Source organism: Anolis carolinensis, chromosome 3 (assembly GCF_035594765.1).
Source record: "Anolis carolinensis isolate JA03-04 chromosome 3, rAnoCar3.1.pri, whole genome shotgun sequence".
Lineage (NCBI taxonomy): Eukaryota > Metazoa > Chordata > Lepidosauria > Squamata > Dactyloidae > Anolis > Anolis carolinensis.
Genome location: NC_085843.1, coordinates 285,195,294 through 285,217,595, shown reverse-complemented (window position 1 = coordinate 285,217,595; position 22,302 = coordinate 285,195,294). Strand labels below are relative to the sequence as shown.

Genomic DNA, 22,302 nt, shown 5'->3' with positions numbered 1-22,302 from the left:
GCATAAATACTATCACAGAATCAAAGGCAGATGGAACTTTACTAGCAGCGTAGTGAAAAGTTATTCATGCTTTTTGAAGACTGTATTATTTTTCCCATTTCCAGAGAGAAAAGTGAGAGAGGAAGGAAGGAAGGAAGGAAGGAAGGAAGGAAGGAAGGAAGGAAGGAAGGAAGGAAGGAAGGAAGGAAGGAAGGAAGGAAAGTCTTGAGGACTCACAATGTTGCACCCCAGGCCTGGAAACCCCTATGATCACGGCACTATGCCAGAGACAAGAATATCAGCAAACTTTATTGCAAAATTTGCTGTCAAAGGCTTTCATGGCCGGAATCACAGGGTTGTTGTATGTTTTCCGGGTTGTATGGCCATGTTCCAGAAGCATTCTCTCCTGACGTTTCGCCCACATCTGTGGCAGGCATCCTCACAACCTCTGAGGATGCCTGCCATAAATGTGGGCGAAACGTCCGGAGAGAATACTTCTGGAACATGGCCATACAACCCGGAAAACACACAACAACCCTTTATTGTAAAATATATCAAAAGTATTGGAAAAACCCAGGAATAGAGAAAGAAGAAGTATATCCAAGCAGCAATCTAACAGGAGTCTAAATGTCTCAGATTCCAAAGTAATACAATCCAGAAACAGGCAAAAATCACTAGAGCAGCTTAAGTCGACAAGCTCAAGTTATCTTTAGAAAAACTTGATCAAGAATATAACCACAGGAACACAGAAACTACCAATATACTTGAATCCCAAAGCCAAATATTTAGCTTGATACATGGACCACGAACTCAGGCCTAGCTTCTTACTCCGAACACTATGTTGCCTGAACTAACTTGAAAGTAAACAGCTCGCCAATTAAAAACTGCCCATAAAAGCATTTAGTCTCCCCTGAAATCTGCCCAGCTTTCTCATGCAAACGGTATGTCCTGAGATGTCTATTGTCTGCTCTGATCTGTAAACAAAGACATGTATTGATTTCCATATCTCCAGGTGCTTCAGTACTACTTAATTCTCTGCTCAACCCTTCCTTATCTAATGTCTTTGGCTGCTTGGCAGGCCCACAACAACGTCAATGAATGATTGTTGCATAGGTGACTCTTCAATGGGGGAAAGGAATGCACAGAGATAACGTACCTCTGATGGAGATGTAGAAATGGCCAATATGACTCTCATCCTAATAGTTCTGGTTGTGGAAAACACAACCTTTGGGCCACAAGTAGTTTTGCAATCCCTAGGCCTCACACAAGAACTTCCAATTGGACTAAACAAAACTGGCTCAAAATTAAACTAACAAAATGAATTTCAACAGGGAGAAATGTGCAACACTATGCTTAGGCAGAAAAAAATGAAATGCACAGATGTAGGATGGGGGGACACCTGGTATGAAAACAGCTCATGAGAAAGGGCTCTAGGAGAGGAACACTGAACATGAGCCAACAGTGTGATGTGGCAGATAAAAAACACAATGCAATTCTAGGTTGCATCCATCCAAGGAAGTCCTTGTCCCCTTCTATGCTGCTTTGGTCAGACCTCCTTTCCTGGAATAGCCCTGTGTCCGGTTCTGTGGACCAAATTTCAAGAAGGACATGGACAAGATGGAAGGTATCTAGATAAGGGTGACCAAAATGGTCAAAGGTCTGGAAGCCATGCATCCCTCCGAAGAGCAGTATAGGGAACTGGGGATGTTTAGCTTGGTGAAGAAAAGAGTCATGTTGAAATACTTGAAAGGATGTCACACTGGGGAGAAGGCGTGCTTTTCTTCTGGTGCTCCAGATACACAACGGAGCAATGGATTCAAATGCCAGAAAAAGAGATTCTCTTGAAATTTGAGGAAGAACTTCTTAAGAGCAAGAGCTGTTTGACAGTGGAATGTGCTGCTGCCTGAAAGTCCAGTGGAGGTTCCTCAACACAGAACGAATGGCTGTCTGTCAGGAGGGCTTTGTTGATGTCTTCCTATATGGCAGAAGAGGGTTGGACTGAGTGACCTTTGGGGAATCTTTTCACCATAGGATTATAGGATTCTATGTAAGGGGTCTTTGGACAGTGGAGTGGACAATTTCAGAGAGTGGAGGAATCTTCTTCTCTGCAGGTCTTTCAACCAGGGCTGAATGTCTTGGAATGTGTCTTCCCACCTGTCCTGTTTTATCTTTCAATAACAACCTTAAAACACAGTGGTAAGTAAATGAAAATTGCTTTACTTCAGCAAAACATAAAGTACAGCACACTCAGTGGAATCATGCAAAATGAAGCAAGGAAGTCTTAGGGCAAGCACAGTTCTTAGTATCTGATAAATTCCCAAATCAAACAGCAGTCTTATTTCAGACAAAGAAACAGCAATAAATCCTTAGGAGCAGTTTCCCAGGTGCAGACTGGAAGCAGGCACAAGGAGAGCAAAGAGTCAGTTTGTTACCAGCAAGAGCTGTCTGCACCTGCTTCTGCTTTATAGCCCTGAGTCCCCTCATAGCTGCCAGGGCAGTTCCCAATTACTCAGCTGCATTTCTGGCAGATATTCTAGCTGAACGATGTCTTTGCTGTGTTTCTTTTCGCCTTTCCTGAAATGTGGGTATTTGCAAAATCTCCTCCTCAGATTCCAGCTGGCCCTCTGATTCATGAACATGTTCCTGCTCCCTTTCCTCTTCTGAAGAACCACCTGACAGAAGAGGGGTGGACTGGATGGCTTTCATGGGTCTCTTTGCCTGGTTTGTTTTGTAGTGGAAAGTGCTTCCAGTTATCATCCCAGGAGACATTTTGGATCGTAAAAGGGGAGAAAAGCAGGTGGATGAGGGAGAATTGAGAAAAGCACAATCTTTTTTTCCCTTTTTGATACGGGTACTAGGTATGTATAATAGTTTTGTGCAAGACCCTTCAAGTCGCATCTCCTGTCTCAAGCCATTTGTAATTCAATTTTTGTTGATTACGAATCACAGATTTTGCAAATGGTTTTATGAAACTCAGGCCTGGAGCCTGCCTTTTAGGCCATAATATAGAATTTGCTACTCTCCAGCCATATTGCTGCTACTTGTTTCCAGGTCCATTGGCTTTGGTGTATATAGAGGTCTCCCTTGCTCCTTATTGAGCGGGTGTAGGTCACAGATGTTCTTGGATCGCAGCTCCCATCAGCTACAGCTAGCACAGTCAATGGTAAGACAAAGTTTGGAAGGAATAAATTTCAACTGCCATGGTTATTGGTAATAGGTTCCTTTGGGTGCATGTGTGTTGGGTTAACAAGGGCCTAAGGCAATTATATTTTTAAAATAACATAAAAAGGAGGAAGAAAGTTGCTTTCCTGGTTCAATGAGTAGCATTTTTTAACTATAAGATATGTCTTTTTCATGAGAGGAGACATGATAGCCATGTATAAATATGTGAGGGGAAGTCATAGGGAGGAAGGAGCAGGCTTGTTTTCTGCTGCCCTGGAGACTAGGACACAATGGAACAATGGCTTCAAACTGCAGAAAAGAAAGGAGATTCCACTTGAACATCAGGAAGAACTTCCTCACTGTGAGAGAGAGCTGTTCAGCAGTGGAACTCTCTGATCCGGACTGTGGTGGAGGCTCTTTCTTTGGAGGCTTTTAAGCAGAGGCTGGATGGCCATCTGTCAGGGGTGCTTTGCATGTCATCTTCCTGCTTCTTGGCAGAATGGGGTTGGACTGGATGGCCCATGAGGTCTCTTCCAACTCTATGATTCTATGATTCTTCCAACTGTAGAATTCCAAACAAAATGGCAGCAGGAGGAGATGTTGCATCACTTCCAAAGTGCTCAGAAGGCAAGGGAGCAGCCTCGGATTTGGAGAGGTGTGTGCCTGTCTTTGGGGCTGGATGTGGTTGCCATCGCTTCTGCTCCTGCCAGCCCTGAGGCCAGGGCTGCCGACAATCCCTGGCTGTGATAATCCCATCAGAATCCGTGAGCCTTCCCTCTCTGTTCCCGTTGATTACTCACATGGCTTTTGGAGATAAACCACTTAGGGAAAGCATTCCAGGCCGGGGGTTTGTGCGCTTCCTGCCCCGTTTGTGCAAGATGCTTTGTGGCCACGGTGGTGGGAAGGCGATATTCAAGCACGGGACTTTAAGCAAACAAACACAGGGTTTAGGGAGTTAAGCTGATGCAGCAACAAAGAGACACGGCTTATTAGCTCCATTATGATCAGTGAAGGGAACCTGGGACAATCAGGCCACAAATAGGTCTGCTGCGTGTTTATGCCCAGACATGGAGCAAGCCTACACTGTGGAATGAATGTAGTTTAGCAGCACTTTGACACAGTGGAATCATGTGAGTTATAGTTTTATAAGGTCTTGAACCTTCTCTGCCAAAGGGTAGTGATGCCTTAACACTGAGCCACATTTAAAATTGCATCAAAGCACATTGATTCTACAGTGTAGATGCACCCTGGGAAGTTACGTTTAAGCAAGAAAAGGCAACGGGGAAAAACTCTTTTGGAGAAATCCTGCCAAAAAAATCCCATGATACACCTAGGATTGTTATAAACCAGAAATGACTTGAAGACAGTTGCCTGTTGCCATTCAGTGTCCCCAAAAGTAGTTGGTGTCTCTTATAGTAAAAAAAAGAAAAAGGTGCAAAATGTCATGCTTTGTCATACAAAACTAACTTTCAGGAACTCGGCGGCTTTAAGTGGATGGCCTGCGATACAAAACACCCCATAACTTGGTAACAAGATTATGACATAAGGGGAAATTCCAAATAAAATAACACACAAAACCCTAAATAAGCAATCTAGCTGAAAATCAAGTTGAAAAGTCTAATTTTAAACCATGAAAAACCATTGTTTTGCATTGTTTAAAATTATGACATTCTATATACATAGGGGCTCAAACAGCAAAACAAATGTGACAAGAGTGTTAACGCTTTTTTATGCCATACACACACACACACACACACACACACACACACACATATACATACATGGCTGGGGTTAAAAATGTACCGGTTCCAACTTACAATCAAATTCAACTTAAGGACAAACCTACAGAACTTATCTTGCTCATAACTTGGGAACATAATTTGTTATGCAATACAGCTTGATATACAGAGTGTTTGAAAAAGAACTCCCTAGTTTTAATGTATTTATACTTAAAACTAGGGAGTTCTTTTTCAAACACCCTGTGTATCTAGTCAGTCTCTTAGCACTGTGAAAACTTTTTGTTGAATTGAAAAGATACAGAAGAGGACAAAGGCAAAAGTACTTGATGTGCATTTGGACCAATGCACATCCATATACTATGCGTACCAGTTTGCACTTTGTACTCACAAGCTTTATGCACAGATACTTAATAATAATAATAATAATAATAATAATAATAATAATAATAATAATAATAATAATAAGTAAAGCAGAGTGAAGAACCTGCTTTGATTGAAGTCAAAAATCAGAAACTCCTCAAAGCACAGCAGACAAAAAACCAGTACAAGAAAGCCACACTACAAACTAGAGCTGACAGCTGGCACAACAAAACATTGCATGGAAAGTTCCTTGACAAAACTGAAGGAAAAGCTGACAAGGAGAAGACCTGGCTCTGGCTCATGAATGGGAACCTGAAGAAGGAGAAGAAGGAAGGAGAAGAAGGTCTGATCCTTGCATCCCAGGAGCAAGCCATCAGAATAAATGCAATTAAGGCCAAGATAAAAAAAAAACAGTGTTTGTGGTCCCAAACAAGAGTCAAGGAACATGAGAGGCACTGCAGACTAATTCAACCAGAGAAATCAGCCATAGCAGAGCACTTGATGAACCAGCCTGGACACAGGATATTATTTGAGAACACAAAAATGCTGGACCATTCCAACAACTGTCATGTCAGACTACACAGAGAAGCCATTGAAATCCACAAGCATGTGGACAACTTCAACAGAAAGGAAGAAACCATGAAAATGAACAAAATCTGGCTACCAGTATTAAAAAACTCTAAAATCAAAACAGTGGATGGGAACCAGCACTCTGAGGGCAGAGCACAGCTAATGACTAACAAAGGATGCCCCCAGGCAAGAGACAAAAACCTTTCCAATGCTAATTAGGGTGATTAACTGAAACATTAATGCTGGCTTCCCAGTGACAAAGGACTCTTGCCACACCCTGGACTCTACACAGATATATATTCTTTCCTTTCCTTACTTAGTTTATCCATACCTCACAACCTCTGAGGATGCCTGCCATAGATGTGGGCGAAACATCAGGAGAGAATACTTCTGGAACATGGCCACACAGCCCGGAAGACATACAACAACCCTGTGATCCCGGCCATGAAAGCCTTCGACAACACATTGATCATATCCTCAGCTGCTGTAAGAAAATCGCACAGACAGACTACAAACAGAGGCACAACTATGTGGCCCAAATGATTCATTGGAACTTATGCCTCAAGTACCACCTCCCAGCAGCAAAGAACTGGTGGGATCACAAACCTGCAAAAGTATTGGAGAATGAGCACGCAAAGATACTGTGGGACTTACGAATCCAGACTGACTAAAGGACCCTATTTGCACTTTTTTGGGCTGAGAGAGTGTGACTCTTCCAAGGCCCAGTTTTATTGTGTTTTAGCGTATTGTTTATTGCTTGTTGTTTATACTGTTTTAATTGTTTTTAATTTGCCTTTTGTTTTGTATTGTTATATTGTGTGTTGAGGCCTTGGCCTTTGTAAGCCGCATCGAGTCCTTCGGGAGATGCTAGCGGGGTACAAATAAAGTTTAATAATAATAATAATAAAAGGTCACCCAATAGGTATCCATGGCCCAAATCTCATTCTCCAAAGTGTCATTCAACACTCAAACAATGCTATACTTGTTTTGGTTTTTTGGCAATCTATGGAACTGTTCTCCAAACCAGCCATTTTTCCACATAGTCAGTAAATATTAGAGCGATTCGAAGTCTGGGCCCCTTGCAAAGCATACAGGGGGAAAGACCTGCGTTCAGTCAGTTGGATGGATTACTTGGCATTCCTGCCTCTCTCTTGGGCTGGGCTGGCAAGACGCGCCTATCCCCCGAAGGGACGAAAAGCACACCCTAAACAATCAACGTGACTCAGGTGCTGCCTGCCTGGAATCAGCAAAGAGGGTATTTAACTAGATCATCTTCTCAAAACTTGGCTTCCCCTCTCTTCTTTTGTCTTCCTTCCTTCTTTAGCTTTCAGTCAGAAAAGAACCAGGAAAAGAATGAAGAGAGATTTCGCTTCTGGGTGCATTTTGATTCTTTTGGAGGTTTGCGCCCCATTGAGAATCAAGACCCAACACGCTCAAGGTGACGCAGGCAGAACGACGTTCCAATGGAAGACCCGATCTTCTGATTTATTGTCGCCAAATCAGAAAAAAAAAAACCAAAAGCTATCAAGGTCAAAGTTGCAATGGGTCCTGCTCTTCAATGGACAGGTTTTTTTCCAGACAGAAATAATGTCCAAAGGCAACAAAACAGTGCAAAGATGTTCCAGCATGAATGGAAGTCAAGGCAGACATTGCAAGGGATTGGACTACATGACCCTTGGGTTCCCAACCAACTTTATGATGTGCAAGCAGGTCTTAAACTTCTACAAATGGTGCCCAGGGACTCTGAGTCAATCTCAACCTAGGGTGATTCTCTCCAAGGGTTTTCTTGGCCATATTTCTTCAAAGGAACTTTGTCACTGTCTTCTTCTGAGGCTGAGAGAGCGTGCCTTGGGTTTCCATATCTAAGCAGGGATTCAAATCCTGGCCTTCAGAGTCCAAGACTCAAAGCAATAGGCCACTCTGCCTTTCTTAGGGTTTCCTTGACCATATTTCTTCTACTTTTCCCAACTTGCCTAAGGTGACCCAATGGGTTTCCATGGCTGAAACAGGTTTCAAACCCAGACTCCAAGCCCCACTCTCAATCCCTTAAGGCTTTCTTGGCCATATTTCTTCAGAAGAGGTTTACAACTGCCTTTCCCTATCGTTGTTGTTGTTTATGTTTGTGTTTATTTATTCCCTGCTTTTTCTCCACAAAGCAGACTCATGGCTGGACAGAGACTCAAACCCCTCAAACCACTACGTCATGCTAGCAATATTTATTTGTAAGTGGAGAGCTATTTTAAAATGTTTGCCCATATTCCACAGGTTGCATGAACTGGAGGGAATTGTAGTAAAAAAAAGAGCAATGTGTCCAAACTCTGCATTTGTTTTTCTTAGGGAGTAGTATCTCCAGCTAATTTAGTCTATCGAGAAAGCTAATTTTTTCAATTGCCTAACTAATAGCTTCTACTCTAATAGCAACAGCTCTTCAAAGCAGGAGCTGAGTTTCAAGAGGTCCCCTAGAACTTGTAATTGGATAACATCTAAAGGACGATATGGCTCCCTTCCTGAACTAAGGGTGTATCTACTGTGTACACTGTGGAATGAATGCAGTTTGACTCCACTTTGTCGGCAATGATTCATTGCTCTTGCAATCCTGTGTTGTGACTCAGCTGGAGTCTCAGACTGACTCTGATGGGGATGATGGGTTTCAGGTTCACACTCAAAATGTCCCTGTTGTAGAAGATGAGGAACAAGGTGTGCAAGTTCAGTTTCCCACAGCAAGGAATGATGTTGTTAATACTGAAACTAGCCAGGTGCAAATTGATTTGGAAAAGGAGGACAGTTCTCAGGACACTGACGAGCAGCCTGACTTTGATGAAACAGGAATCTTAGATCAAGCTGATTGTTTGGAATTCAAAGTTTGAAGGAGTGTGAGAATAGCTAATAAGAAAGAGGTCAGAGGGCAAAGAAATGCCTTCATGTTTTGCAAAGGGTATTAAGCACGGTGTTTGGAGACAAACCTTTGTCAGAGCAACTTTCCGTCTAACCAAGTAACAAGTTCTCTCCTGGATTATCTTGCAGCTTTTGGTCTTGGGATTTTGTCATGTTTTAATTGGACTCTGTTTATTGCTGGTGCTTCTTTGAATTATGCTCCAAGGCTTTGTATTGTAACTATCTTTTGGAACTTTACTTTTGTTTTTAAGAACTTTTTATCTTCTATTCTTTAATAAACTATAAAGACTACAGCCTGTGTAGTTTGGTGCTTACAGCAAGGTGAAGCTATCCTGAGGTGCGACATCCTGGGGGTTGTAAATTTACAAAATCTTCCACATTCTCTGCCAAAGAGAACAAGTGCCTCACCAAACTACAGTTCTCTGCAATTGCCTCTTTTTAATGGGACATTCAGAACATTCCTTTCGAAAGATCTCGAGAAGGGTTCCAATGGGTGCAAACGAGATTATGAAACAGTGGACAAAAATTGACCAGGGCAAGGTTCCCTAAGGATAGAAATCCTGCCTTGCTTCCAACATGCAGAAGACTCACAGCCAACGAATGCCATGCTGGGTGTGGAATTTCTATACTTCTCTCTCTCTGGGGTGAATATTTAAGGTCATACAATCTTTTTTTAAAAAATAATTTTTATTATGTTAAAGGTAGTATTACAGTGAAAGCGAGGAAAACATAATGAATAAAGGATAGTGAGGGAAAGGTGCTGAAGAATAAACAAACAAAACTCCAACAAACAAACGAAAAATAAAATAAAATAAAGGGACTTCTCATTGTCCTCTTAGGGAAGTACTTTTTGTAGATTCGTCATTATCCATTGTGTTTCCCAGTTTTCCTTCTTTAGATTTTAGTACGTCTAAAATATACATTGGATAGTTCTATTATGAGAGTGTTTCCTCCGTTTCGAGTAAAAGCATTGAAACCAGACCAATCTGTTTTATCCTTGACATCTCTTAGTTTCTGTATCAAACTGTTGTTTTGTATTAAATCAAACAATTTTATAGTCCAGTCTTCAATAGTAGGTATATTTTTTTGCTTCCAAACTTTAGCTAAAACAAGTATTGTGGCTGTCCCTATAAGGAAGAGCATTTTATCCTGATTTTTATTCAGTTTCACGTTTGTAAAGCCTAACAGTACATTTTGGGTATCATAGGAAAATTTACTTTTAATTTTTTTGTGTTGCTTTATGTATGTTGTTCCAGTATTCTTTAACTTTTTTACATTTTCACCACTGGTGGAAGAAAGTGCTTATTTCTTTATTACATTTCCAACATTTATTGGGGCTGTTTTTATTAAATTTAGCTAATTTAGCTGGTGTGTAGTACCATCTAAAAAACGAGACTCTGAAACAGTGGACACAAAATGACCAGGGCAAGGTTCCCTAAGGATAGAAATCCTGCCTTGCTTCCAACATGCAGAAGACTCACAGCCAACGAATGCCATGCTGGGTGTGGAATTTCTATACTTCTCTCTCTCTGGGGTGAATATTTAAGGTCATGCAATCTTCAAGGGCAAACGAAGGAGGATTTGGCTCCAGTAGAAGACTGCAAACAACCCTTTTTGGGAGCAGCGCCATTCTCCTTGGAATTCCCCTTTCCGGCATCCAACTCCGAGGCAACTCTATGGAGAGGGAAGGGTGCCACCTACTGAAGGACGGCATGAAACTCACAGAATCCTAGAATTCAAAGAGAGAGACCCCAAGAGCCATCCAAACCAATTATCTTCTGTTCTGCTGGGAAAATGCAATCAAAGTGCCCCCGACAGAGAAATCCAAGAAATGCATCCAATCCTAACAGTTGGAAATAACCCAAGAAGTCAGCTAAGAGTCTGCAAAACTTTTGAACCCAGATCCAAGTCAAGCTAAAGGTGCCTGCTTTATAAGAAGTAAAGGGAAATCACAACCCAAGAAGTGCACCCAATGGCCTAGGGGATAAAAGCCTTATGACTTGAAGGTTGGGTTGCTGACCTGAAAGCTGCCAGGTTTATTTATTTATTATTTATTTACAGTATTTATATTCCGCCCTTCTCATCCCGAAGGGGACTCAGGGCGGATCACATTATATACATATAGGGCAAACATTCAATGCCCATATACACATCGAACTGAGACAGAGAGAGACAGACACAGAGGCAATTTAACCTTCTTCTAAGGGGATAATTTAACCTTCTCCTGAGGTTCGAATCCCACCCGGGGAGAGCACGGATGAGCTCCCTCTTTCAGCTCCAGCTCCATGCGGGGACATGAGAGAAGCCTCCCACAAGGATGGTAAAACATCAAAACATCAGGGTGTCCCCTGGGCAATGTCCTTGCAGACAGCCAATTCTCTCACTCCAGAAGCAACTCCAGTTGCTCCTGACACGAAAAAAAAAAAAAACCAGCGAGGAAAGTTTGGAAAAGTTTTGGACCCAGGTCCAGGTCAGGCTCAGGTCACCTGCTATCTGAAGCAAAGGATTTCAAGGAGCTAATCTCCGCAGCATTGTGTTCTGGGCAGGTGTGCCAAAGGCAATGTTTCCTTTATGTTCCGTGGACAGGGTGCCCTCCTTCCCTCCTTAGCACAACATGGCCAGAACCGTTGTGCCAGCTTGGCCTCCATCCTGGGGCACCAAGCTTGGGCTTGTCCCAGGGAGAGTCAGGAATGGGGTTTGGCAGGAGAGAGGCAGAAGGGAGGCCTCGAGCCAAGAGTCTTTGGATCTGTTGTCACTCCTCCAACGCGGCCTTTCTTTTTCATTCACCAGAGGAAACGCAGTCCTAGGCTGCATCCAGATCGAGGGACATCATGGTCCCACTCTCTTCTGCTTTGCTCAGTCTGCCCTGGAATAACCCTGCGTCCAGTTCAGTTCAAGAAAGAGATGGACAGCTGTCACGAGATGAAATATGAATATATGGTTTGAATAAACTGTATGGAAGGAAAGAGGGAAAGAAGGAAGGAAGGAAGGAAGGAAGGAAGGAAGGAAGGAAAAAAGGAAGGAAGGAAAGCTAATAATTTTGGAAGCACCATTCAAAATATTAAGGCCTGCAATGACTAACCACCTGCTTGCTGAACTGTAATTAAAAGTTGCTCATGAGACCTGAAAAGGTTGACCTGCCTGGTAAATGTATTTATTTATTATTTTATTTACAGCATTTGTATTCCGCCCTTCTTTCTCACCCCGAAGGGGACTCAGGGCGGATCACATTACACATATAGGCAAACATTCAATGCCTTTTAACATAGAACAAAGACAAACAAACATAGGCTCCGAGCGGGCCTCGAACTCATGACCTCCTGGTCAGAGTCATTCATTGTAATGATTCATTGCAGCTGCTCTCCAGCCTGTGCCACAGCCCGAGCCCAACAGTGATAAGAACAGTGACCGTGATAAGAGAAATGTTTATATCAAGTTAAGGAAATGTTTACAACTGTTAAGAAGGAAGTCAACACAAAGCTTATGGCATTACCAACACCAATAAAAAAGAATCAACATCTGGGCTGGAAGATGCCTATCCTTCATTTACAACTTGTGGACAACATCAGCAAAGTATTGCTTTATAAGTGACCTTATGACTATCCAGAAATTGTGACAGACAGAGACGCCATTCACCCGCCATGCTCTGCTCCATTGGGAAGGAGAGAGATAGTGTCCCCATGGAAGTGTCAGATCTGCTGTGGGAAAGCAGGATTCTGTACACTTGCTCCTTTTCTCATGAGAAGAGAAAAGAGTGCATTTTGGAATCATGTTCTTTTTGGTGTTTTGAAGTTTTGGAACTATGCATTGGCAGGCTGCAGGGCCTGGCCTAAGCAGGTGCTTATCCAAGGAGGGAGAAAAAGATGTGGTGATATATGGATGGATGCATGAGGATGGATGCATGGAAATGTGTGTGAATCCTGAGTGCAACTGTAACCCCTCTTTGTTTGTTAGCCAATGTAACAGTAGGTTGTTTGTGAAGCCAATGTAGTTGCAAAGAGTCTGTATGCCTAAATGTTGTTCTGCAAAAGATGTGCTGTACCTTCTCACACTGAAATTGCAATAAAAGAACTAATGCTTTAAAAGTTATTGAAAAGTTATTCATCACAAAGCTGCAACATGTCCAGAGAAAGGACATCAAAATTGTCTGAAAGCCATGAATCTCTATGAAGACTGATTTCAAGCTATACATACCAGGGATCTGGGGAGATGGAGAGATGGTGGAGAGGGGAAATCATAACCAGGTTTAAAAAGGAGGTCATATTGGAGATGAGGGTAGCTTAGTTTTTTTGCTGTTCCAGAGACTGGGACACAGAGTCAAGGATCCAAATGGCAGGAAAAGAGATTCCAACTAAGTAAGGTAAAGTAAAAGTAAAGGTTTCCCATGACGTTAAGTCCAGTCGTGTCTGACTCTGGGGCCTGGTGCTCATTTCCATATCTAAGCCAAAGAGCCAGCATTGTCCGTAGACACCTCCAAGGTCATGTGGCTGGCATGACTACATGGAGTGCTGTTACCTTCCCGCCAGAGCAGTACCTATTGATCTACTCACATTGGCATGTTTTCAAACTGCTAGGTTGGCAGAAGCTGGAGCTAACAGCGGGCGCTCACTCCACTCCCGGGATTTGAACCTGCGACCTTTCGGTCTGCAAGTTCAGCAGCTCACTGCTTTAACACACTTCGCCACTGGAGCTTCTATTCCAACTAAAGATTTGAGATAACTTTCTGGCAGTCAGAGCTGCTTGGCAGAGGAATATGTTTCCTGGAAGTCCAATGGAATTTCCTTCTCTTGAGGCCGATAAACAGAGGCTGGATGGCCATCTGTCTGGAGGGCTTTGGCAATGTCTCCCTGCCTCTTACAACACTATGATTCTATGGCATCTAATTTAGGAAAGCAAATGACATGGATGCATCTAAATGGATGCATCCTGACCAAGCACAGGCCAGACTTAGATCTCCTTAGTATCAACCAAATGATTGCATCCATGCCCAAGAAAGAGACGTCTTCGTGAAATGTCTCTGCTTCCAGCATTCGGAAGGCAAAACCATCTCAGTTTGAGGACTTTTGACACTGCCCTGCTATGATTTCACTTTAAACCCGATTCAGTCCTAGTGTATCCTGGGATTTACTGTTTAGGAAGAATGATCTGTGGGAGAGCCTGAATGCCTCTCCGAAATACAAATCCCAGGATGGCATTGGATGCAGCCTTGGCATTTGAAGGGGAATCCTATTGCTATAACTGTAAAGTATGGAAGAGATCCTCATGAAAGTGAGCCTGCAAGCTTTGACTGCTGGTGCATTCCAAAAACTGGAGAGATGGCTCCCTTATCTTTGAGGAAGGATATAGAAGACACATCTACACTGTAGAATTAATGTCGTTTGTCACCACACGAATTGTCACAACTCAGTGCTATGGAATCCTTGGAGCTGTTGTTTGGTGAGCCACTCAAATTATTTGGCAGAGAAAGTTAAGGACCTTGTTAACTATAATTCCAAGGGGCCGGGCTGTGGGTCAGGCTGGTGAGCAACCTACTGCAATAAATCACTCTGACCATGAGGTCATGAGTTCGAGGCCAGCCCGTGGCGGGGTGAGCACCTGTCAATTAAAAATTAAAAAAAAATAGCCCCTGCTCGTTGCTGACCTAGCAACCCGAAAGATAGTTGCATCTATCAAGTAGGAGATAAGGTACCACTTATAAAAGTGGGGAGGCAAGTTTAACTAATTTACGACATTGGAATGAGGAAGTGCAGTCAGAGTGGATGATGAAGCAGCTGCTCCCCCCTGTGGCCAGAATCGAACATCCTCAGGAGAAGGTTAAATTGCCTCTGTGTCTGTCTGTCTCTGTCTCGGTTCTATGTGTATATGGCATTGAATGTTTGCCCTATATGTGTATAATGTGATCCGCCCTGAGTCCCCTTCGGGGTGAGAAGGGCAGAATATAAATAATACTGTAAATAAAATAAATAAATAAGGATTCCATAGCATTGAGCCATGACAGTGAGTGATGTAAAAGTGCATTAATTCTACAGTGTAGATGCACCAAAGGGAGCAGAAAGGCACGGAAGAAAAACTGAGATTCCAGCCTTGGAATGTATTGTAATGAGTTATGCAAAGCCAATCAATGGAGATCTGTGGACTAACAAAGGTGTGTCTGTTTGCTTCCACTTATACACTGCTTGTATCTTCATAAATAAACAGATATTAGAAAGGCCTCTTTAAGTCTCCTGCTTTCTCTCATTCTCTCCTCCAAAGGAGACCCAGCCCTGGATTGCCCCACTTTTCAGGAAGAGGAAAGTTCGGTACATTATTCATATAATTCCAAGGACAACAAATCAAGGGATGCACACCAGGCTCTTGGCTCCTGACCATCAGAACAATGGCTTGTGCAGAGCATAAAGGATGAAGCCCTCAACCATACATTTCCCCATACATGCTTTTGGGCATTTTTGTCTAAAACACAGTATCTGTATTCAGTTCCGGAAGAACAAAGATGTACATTCCCAGACTTCTATTTATACATCCTTTTTTGTGCGTAGGTCTGGTTGCATATTTGGATGCATAGCTTTGCCATTCCACACAAGACTCGCATAACACAATGAAGACTCAATCCATTGGAGGTTTTGCTGGAATTGGATTCAAGCTTTCAGGGAACGCTTCTTTCTGGCTTCTAACCTAGACAATGATTATTTTTTTTGATTATAACACCCAGATCCCCCCAACGTATGGGATTCTGAGATCCCACATCAAGTAGATGGAGCATGATGCTCCATTTCTACCGTTCAGTCTTTTCTAACATGGATACGGAAGTCAGGAAACAACGGAGGAGATAACAAATAAAAGAAAAAATTAAGAAGGGGAAGGCATTGCAAACTTCCAAGAATAAGGAAGGAACAACAGAAGACAACGTCCCTGCGGAATGGACCGGAGGACTTCTCATCCACCAATTTCATTTACAGTAGAGTCTCGCTTATCCAACGTAAACGGGCTGGCAGAACGTTGGATAAGCGAATATGTTGGATAATAAGGAGAGAGTAAGGAAAAGCCTATTAGACATCAAATTAGGTTAAGATTTTACAAATGAAGCACCAAAACATCATGTTATACAACAAATTTGACAGAAAAATAGTTCAATACACAGTAATGCTATGTAGTAATTACTGTATTTACAAATTTAGCACCAAAATATCATGATATATTGGAAACATTGACTACAAAAATGCCTTGGATAATCCAGAATGTTGGATAAGCGAGTGTTGGATAAGTGAGACTTTACTGTATACCTTTTTATATTCTATCATTCTTCATTCTTCTCCTTTTTCCCCTTTTTTTCTTCTCCTATTCAATTTTTTTCTGTTTTTTTCTCTCCTTCTTTTTCTCCCTTCTTGTCCTCCCACCCAATATCTAGTTATAGATGCATTCAGGTTCATGCATGCATGTATCTCTTTTTGTCCTTTCTTTCTTTCCTTCTTTCTTTCTTTCTTTCTTTCTTTCTTTCTTTCTTTCCTTCTTTCTTTCTTTCTTTCTCTCTCTCTCTCTCTCTCTCTCTCTCTCTCTCTCTCTCTCTCTCTCTTTCTTTCTTTCTTTCTTTCTTTCTTTCTTCCCCTCATCTTTAATACATGTATACTTATCTTAAAAATGCAATATTTTTTTTTAAATAAGATACAGAGAATGCTGAATATTGCCTTTCCCAGTCTGCTGTAGAAAAAGCAAACTGCCTGCACCCTCTCCCAGCTTGGGTCTTCTTCGTTATTGTGAAGTCTTGGCTCTGCCTTTTCCTATCCTAGTTCCCCATTTATAGGTTTTCCCAATAGTGTGGATACCTCCCTTGTATTAGTTTTGGGTGGAGCACAAAGTCTACCTAGAGACCAACCTTAGTTGGTCTATTCCATTTGCCTGTATAGAGCTCCTTTGCTAGACTCCTCCTTTTTGTAGTAGAGCTACAAAGACTTGAAGTCCAGTAACCCTAGGCCCAGGCAGTCCAAACAGGCATCCTTAGCACCTGCATTCAGTAGTATTCATATGCCACCAGTCCCAGAGACAACAGAAGCTTTTGGACAGCCTAAGTTTCACAAAGAAGAAGATCGAGACATAAGTACCAGTGTGTAAACCATTGCTTTGTATCAGAAGCAAAAGACTTTCAATGACACCAGAGAGATGACTGCAACCAGCAAAATCTCCTTTCGTAATGTATTGTTTTAAGCTATCTTAAGCTATCTTTCAATAGCCCCAGGTGGAGTTAACCCTGTATGGAATCCCATTGGTATTATTTCACTGATAGGGCCAAGGTCCATTTTTTTCAGGAGCAATCCCCTCATTTTCAGCCTTATAGCTACACATTAGTATATACTCCAATATCTTCACTTTTGGATGCTTTATCACTAAACGTGCCGAAGAACCTCTTATCAAAAAGCATTAAGTGATCAAAATGAAGACTTCCAAGCCCCACCTAAGTTTTACTTTCCTCATATAAAATGCTGGCTGAACCCCAAAATAGAATCCTTTCAGAGGAAAAAATATGGATTATTTCCTTTCCGAACTTTATATTTTGGCCACTTTCTCTGGACATCTTTGCTCCATCAGCATAGCCATGATATTGCCCAGATCAATACTCACTGAATGGAGGATGTCAACCAGAACTTTTACTGGAAAATGGACACTGTTTTACCTATAAAGCATTACATTGGGATGCATCAAGGAAAATATACCCTGGACTTCAAGCAGAACAGAAAACCACTTGTAGCCTTGGAGGTTAGAAGAAGCAACCACAAGGAAGGCTTTTCCAAGCCCAGAATGTGTTTAGTCTTGCCGGCTCCATTCCCATGCATCCATTCATAAGATCCCTAGTAATTATTACCTTTTTCCCCCTAAGGAGCTTTTATGACTACGATGATGATGGCCTATTTAATATATGTGTATTCCCCCCCCCCCCAAAAGCAAGCCTCTAACAGGATATAATTACCCACAAAGGATATAACTGTAAAGCCAGAAGACTTAGGGAGTGGAAGCTGGCAGAGGCTGCCAGTTGAAGGGATGGCTCATTGCTCCTCAGTGGCTCCGCTTCCACTTCCACGGCGCCAGGCCTTGCCACAGGGCCATTTTAACAAGGGAAAGGTGGGCGAAAGCACCCAGCAACACTCTTCAAAGGATCCCATTCTTCCAGAAATAGTTCATCCGCACCTCCCTCTTTTTTTCAAAACCTCTAAAAGCGGCACCTAAGTAGCCAAATGACATTCTGTGTTTGGGCAGATTTGGTTCAAGGGCTGCCAGTTGTCTCCCTACAGAAAAAGAAAAAGTTTGAAGAGACCCCAAAGGGAATCCCATGAAGGAAAACACAATCCAACCCCTTTCAACAGATGGCCACCCAGCCTCTGTTTAAAAGCCTACAGAAAAGGCGACTCTTTCATGACCCAACATAGCAGTGTGTTAGGGATTCCTCTTCTTCAGAAGAGGAAGGAGAGCAAGAAAGTGTTCATGAATCTGAGGGTGAGGTCGAATCTGAGGAGATTTTGCTACTACCCACATTTCAGGAGAGGCAAAAGGAAACGGAGCAGAGATGTCGTTCAGCTAGATTAGCTGCCAGAAATGCAGAATTAGGAACTTCCCTAGCATCTTAATAGGGGACTCAGGGCTATAAAACAGAAGCAGGTGCAGCCAGCTCTTGCTGGTAACAAACTGACTCTTTGCTCCCCTTGTGCTTGCTTCAAGTCTGCATCTGGAAAACTGCTCCTAAGGATTTATTGCTGTTTCTTTGTCTGAAGCAAGATTGCTGTTTGATTTGGGAATTTATCAGGGACTAAGAACTGTGTTTATCCTAATACTTCCTTGCTTCCTTTTGCATTAGTCCACTGAGTGTGTTGGACTTTATGTTTTGTTGAAGTAAAGCAGTTTTCATTTACTTAGCACGGTGTTTTAAGGCTGTTCTTAAAAAACAAAACAGGACACGGTGGATTCTACTCTTGAATGTCTCTTGCCATTACGAAGTTCATTAAAAAGGTGTAATCCAAATATACTGGAGCTTAATCCCATTCTTCCCTTGAGTCCTAGGGTACATCTACATTGCAGAATTAATGCAGTTTGACCTAACTTTAACTTCCATGGCTCAGTGCTATGGAAACCCAAGGGTTGTAGCTTGGTGAAGCACCAACGCTATTTAAATGAGAAGGAGAACGACCTTGCAAAACTATTCCATAGCACTGAGTCATAGCAGCTAAAGTAGTTTCAAACTGGATTAATTCTACAGTGTAGATGCAGTTTGACCCAACTTTAACTTCCATGACTCAATGCTGTGGAAATTCCAGGGTTGTAGCTTCATGAAGCACCAGTGCTATTTAGCCAAGAAGGAGAATGACCTTGCAAAACTATAATTCCCAGGATTCCATAGCATTGAGTCATAGTAGTTAAAGTAGTGTCAAACTGGATTAATTCTACAGTGCAGATGCATTATATCCCCTTAAAAAGAATTCTTCTTTTCAATCCATCAGACCATTCCATTTTGTCTGTCTTCAAATATTGTCTGACTTACGAAGCTGATTCTTACATGAGAGTAGATGACCTTTGGAGACCCTTCCAAGTCTATGATTCCCAATTCTAGCACACGAAGCATCTAATATTCAGAGGTATACAGCCCTGACCTTTGGAAGCTCCATTTGCTTATCCTACACCAATAGCAGGTTGGAAAACATCCTCATCCAGAATCCAAAGATAATAATAATCACATGTGGCTCACTTGTCCAGTGACCTCTCCGGAAAAGAGAAGGGACCCAAGGAAACCCGGTCGATGTAGCTCAGCGGGACCCTTTGCAGCTGGAGACACTTCAACATGATGAAGTCGTATTTGCAGATGAGGAGGGCGGAATCGGTGATCACCAGGACGCGCTCCTTCTCGTTGTTCCAGTGGTCGATCCTAGAAGAAGGCAGTCAAGAGAGACGAAGGTCAACTTGAGGAAGGGCAAGCTCACATTTTTGGAATCATAGAAAGACAGAGACCTCTGAAATAGAGCCAGTGGCACCTGGCTGTCCTTCTGAACTTTGGGGAATGCTGTTTTGTTTGGAGTGCCACTCCTAGGGTTATAGAAAATTGGACCCCAAAAATATGAACCCCAGAGTCCGCGGCTCCATTAGGACAGACAGTGAGCACATGCTGACCGCTCTTTTAATTCTAAGCTAGCCTTCAATGAACCTCTGTTTGGAATGCCGCCTAGCATTCCCCACATTATAGACCTCAGGGGATAGCCATACATTTAGCAGAATCCCTTTACAATACCTTAGAAAAGACATAGGGAACACATAATGGGTTTCTGGGAAGAGCCACAAGGGTTATTGTCACAGTATTGTCTGATTGTATCCTGGGAACGTTTCCCCATCTATAGAGTTGTACCAGACTCCTTCTATGAGGTCTCCATTACATATGCCAACGTCATGAGCACTGTTTGTTTACGGAACTGACACGTATTGTATTAACTGGAGCTGAGATATCAAAATCAATTTCAGCTCATTATGTCTTGCCCCACCTCATTCCTTTCCATTCATGCCCCTCTCCTGGGCAGACCAATAAACAGAAACAAGCCTTCAATATAATCCAACAACGAATTATTAGATTTTCTACTAAAACAAACACCAACCAGCAACAGATTGAACCCTAAGCCAAACAGGGAGTGGATCCTAGCTGGCCACATTTTGAAGCCAGCATGAGCATCTTGAATAGCTGTCAAAATGCTATAAATAATCCTATTAGATTTTCATTGAGATATGTCAGTCTTTGGAGCTCAGACTCTGCTGACATCCTCTTTGGCCAAGGAGAATAAATGCCTCTGATCTTGCCTTCAACTTGTTTCTTATCTGGCCCTTTGGAAGCTTGGCACACCGGGCAGCAAACCCACGGTTCTTGCGTTTGCTGAAATCACATAACACCAGTATCGCCCAGTCAAGCATTCTGGGAACAGCAGTCCAAAAAGGTTCTCTATGCTCTAGAAGCATGGAGGAAATGGTCATGTATATTTGTGCGCTTGTTGATTTTGCATAGTTTGGAACAAAGGCTGCCTCTCCCACTGCGCCATCAACAGCTTTTCACTTCTCACTCCGAATTGAACAATTGAATTGAATTGTGTGTAAGCCGGGACTAATTGCATTTATCTTCCTGGCATCTACCCTACCACTGTTTTGACTCAACCGAGATCCAAATTGTATGATGATGTATCGTGAGGCAGGGGACCCATCCTTTGCTTACATCACTCCACAGAGAGAGAGAAAACGCAAACTGTCAGCAAGATGCTATTAAAATAATTTATGGCTAGCGACAGAATATTCTATGGAGTTTTGGAGTGCATCTATACTACAGCATGAATGCAGTTTGACACCAGTTTAACAGCTGTGGCTTAATGATATAGAATCCTGGTATTTATAGTTTGATGAGGCACTAAGTCTATTTGGCAGAGAAGGCTCAAGACCTTATAGAACTACAGGATTCCATAGCATTAAGCCATGGCAGTTCAAGTGATGCCAAGCTGCATTAGTTCCACAGTCTAGATAGATATCCATTTGAAAGCATTTTTAAAGTCTTAGAGCTCCTATTTTCAGAACACCTCAATACTCCAAACTTATAAAAAAAATGCATCCTCACTAAGAGAAAGAAACTCACAGCAACCCAGAACGAAATCGTATTCAAAGCACCCCAGACAGATGGCCATCCAGCCTCTGCTTAAAAGCCTCCAAAGAAGGAACCTCCACTACACTCCTTCTGGGGCAGAGAGTTCCACTGCTGAACAGCTCTCACAGTTAGGAAGTTCTATTATTATTATTATTATTATTATTATTATTATTATTATTATTATTATTAGACACAGCAAACAAGATAGACATGCTGGATTTCGTATCACAAAATCACAAGTCGAACACTTCCCAAGTGTCTAGGACTGTGTGATGTATGTTCGGATGATGCGTGCAGATCCCAGTAGGGTGGCCTTTTGCAGTTGGCAGATTGTGATTTTGTCAATGTCTATTGTTTCCAAATGCTGGCTGAGATCTTTTGGCACGGCACCCAGTGTGCCCATCACCACCAGGACCACCTGCACTGGTTTCTGCCAGAGTCTTTGAAGTTCAGTCTTGAGGTCCTGATAGCGGCTGAGTTTTTCCTGTTGTTTTTCGTCAATGCGACTGTCACCTGGGATGGCGACATCAATGATCCAAACCTTTTTCTTTTCCACAACTGTGATGTCTGGTGTGTTGTGTTCCAGAACTTTGTCAGTCTGGATTCGGAAGTCCCACCGTATCTTTGTGTGCTCATTTTCCAATACTTTTGCAGTTTTGTGATCCCACCAATTCTTTCCTGCTTGGGAGGCGGTACTTGAGGCATAAGTTCCAATGAATCATTTGGGCCACATAGTTGTGCCTCTGTTTGTAGTCTGTCTGTGAAATTTTCTTACAGGAGCTGAGGAGATGATCAATGGTTTCGTCGGCTTCCTTGCACAGTCTGCATTTTGGGTTGTTGTTGTTGTTGTTGTTGTTGTTTTTGTTGTTGTTGTTATTATTATTATTATTATTATTATTATTATTATTATTATTATTATATTATATTATATTATTATTATATCCTGATTTT

The 22,302-nt window shown here is 42.3% G+C and overlaps 1 protein-coding gene across 1 annotated transcript in view; it reads right to left on the bottom strand.

Moving 5' to 3' along the window:
* tprg1 (tumor protein p63 regulated 1) overlaps nt 1-22,302 on the bottom strand; it is a 65,332-nt gene that overhangs the window by 21,632 nt on the left and 21,398 nt on the right. The window contains exon 4 of the mRNA XM_008118993.3: nt 19,432-19,608. Within this exon, the coding sequence (XP_008117200.2) occupies nt 19,432-19,608 (177 nt within the window). The remainder of the gene's footprint in view (nt 1-19,431; nt 19,609-22,302) is intronic.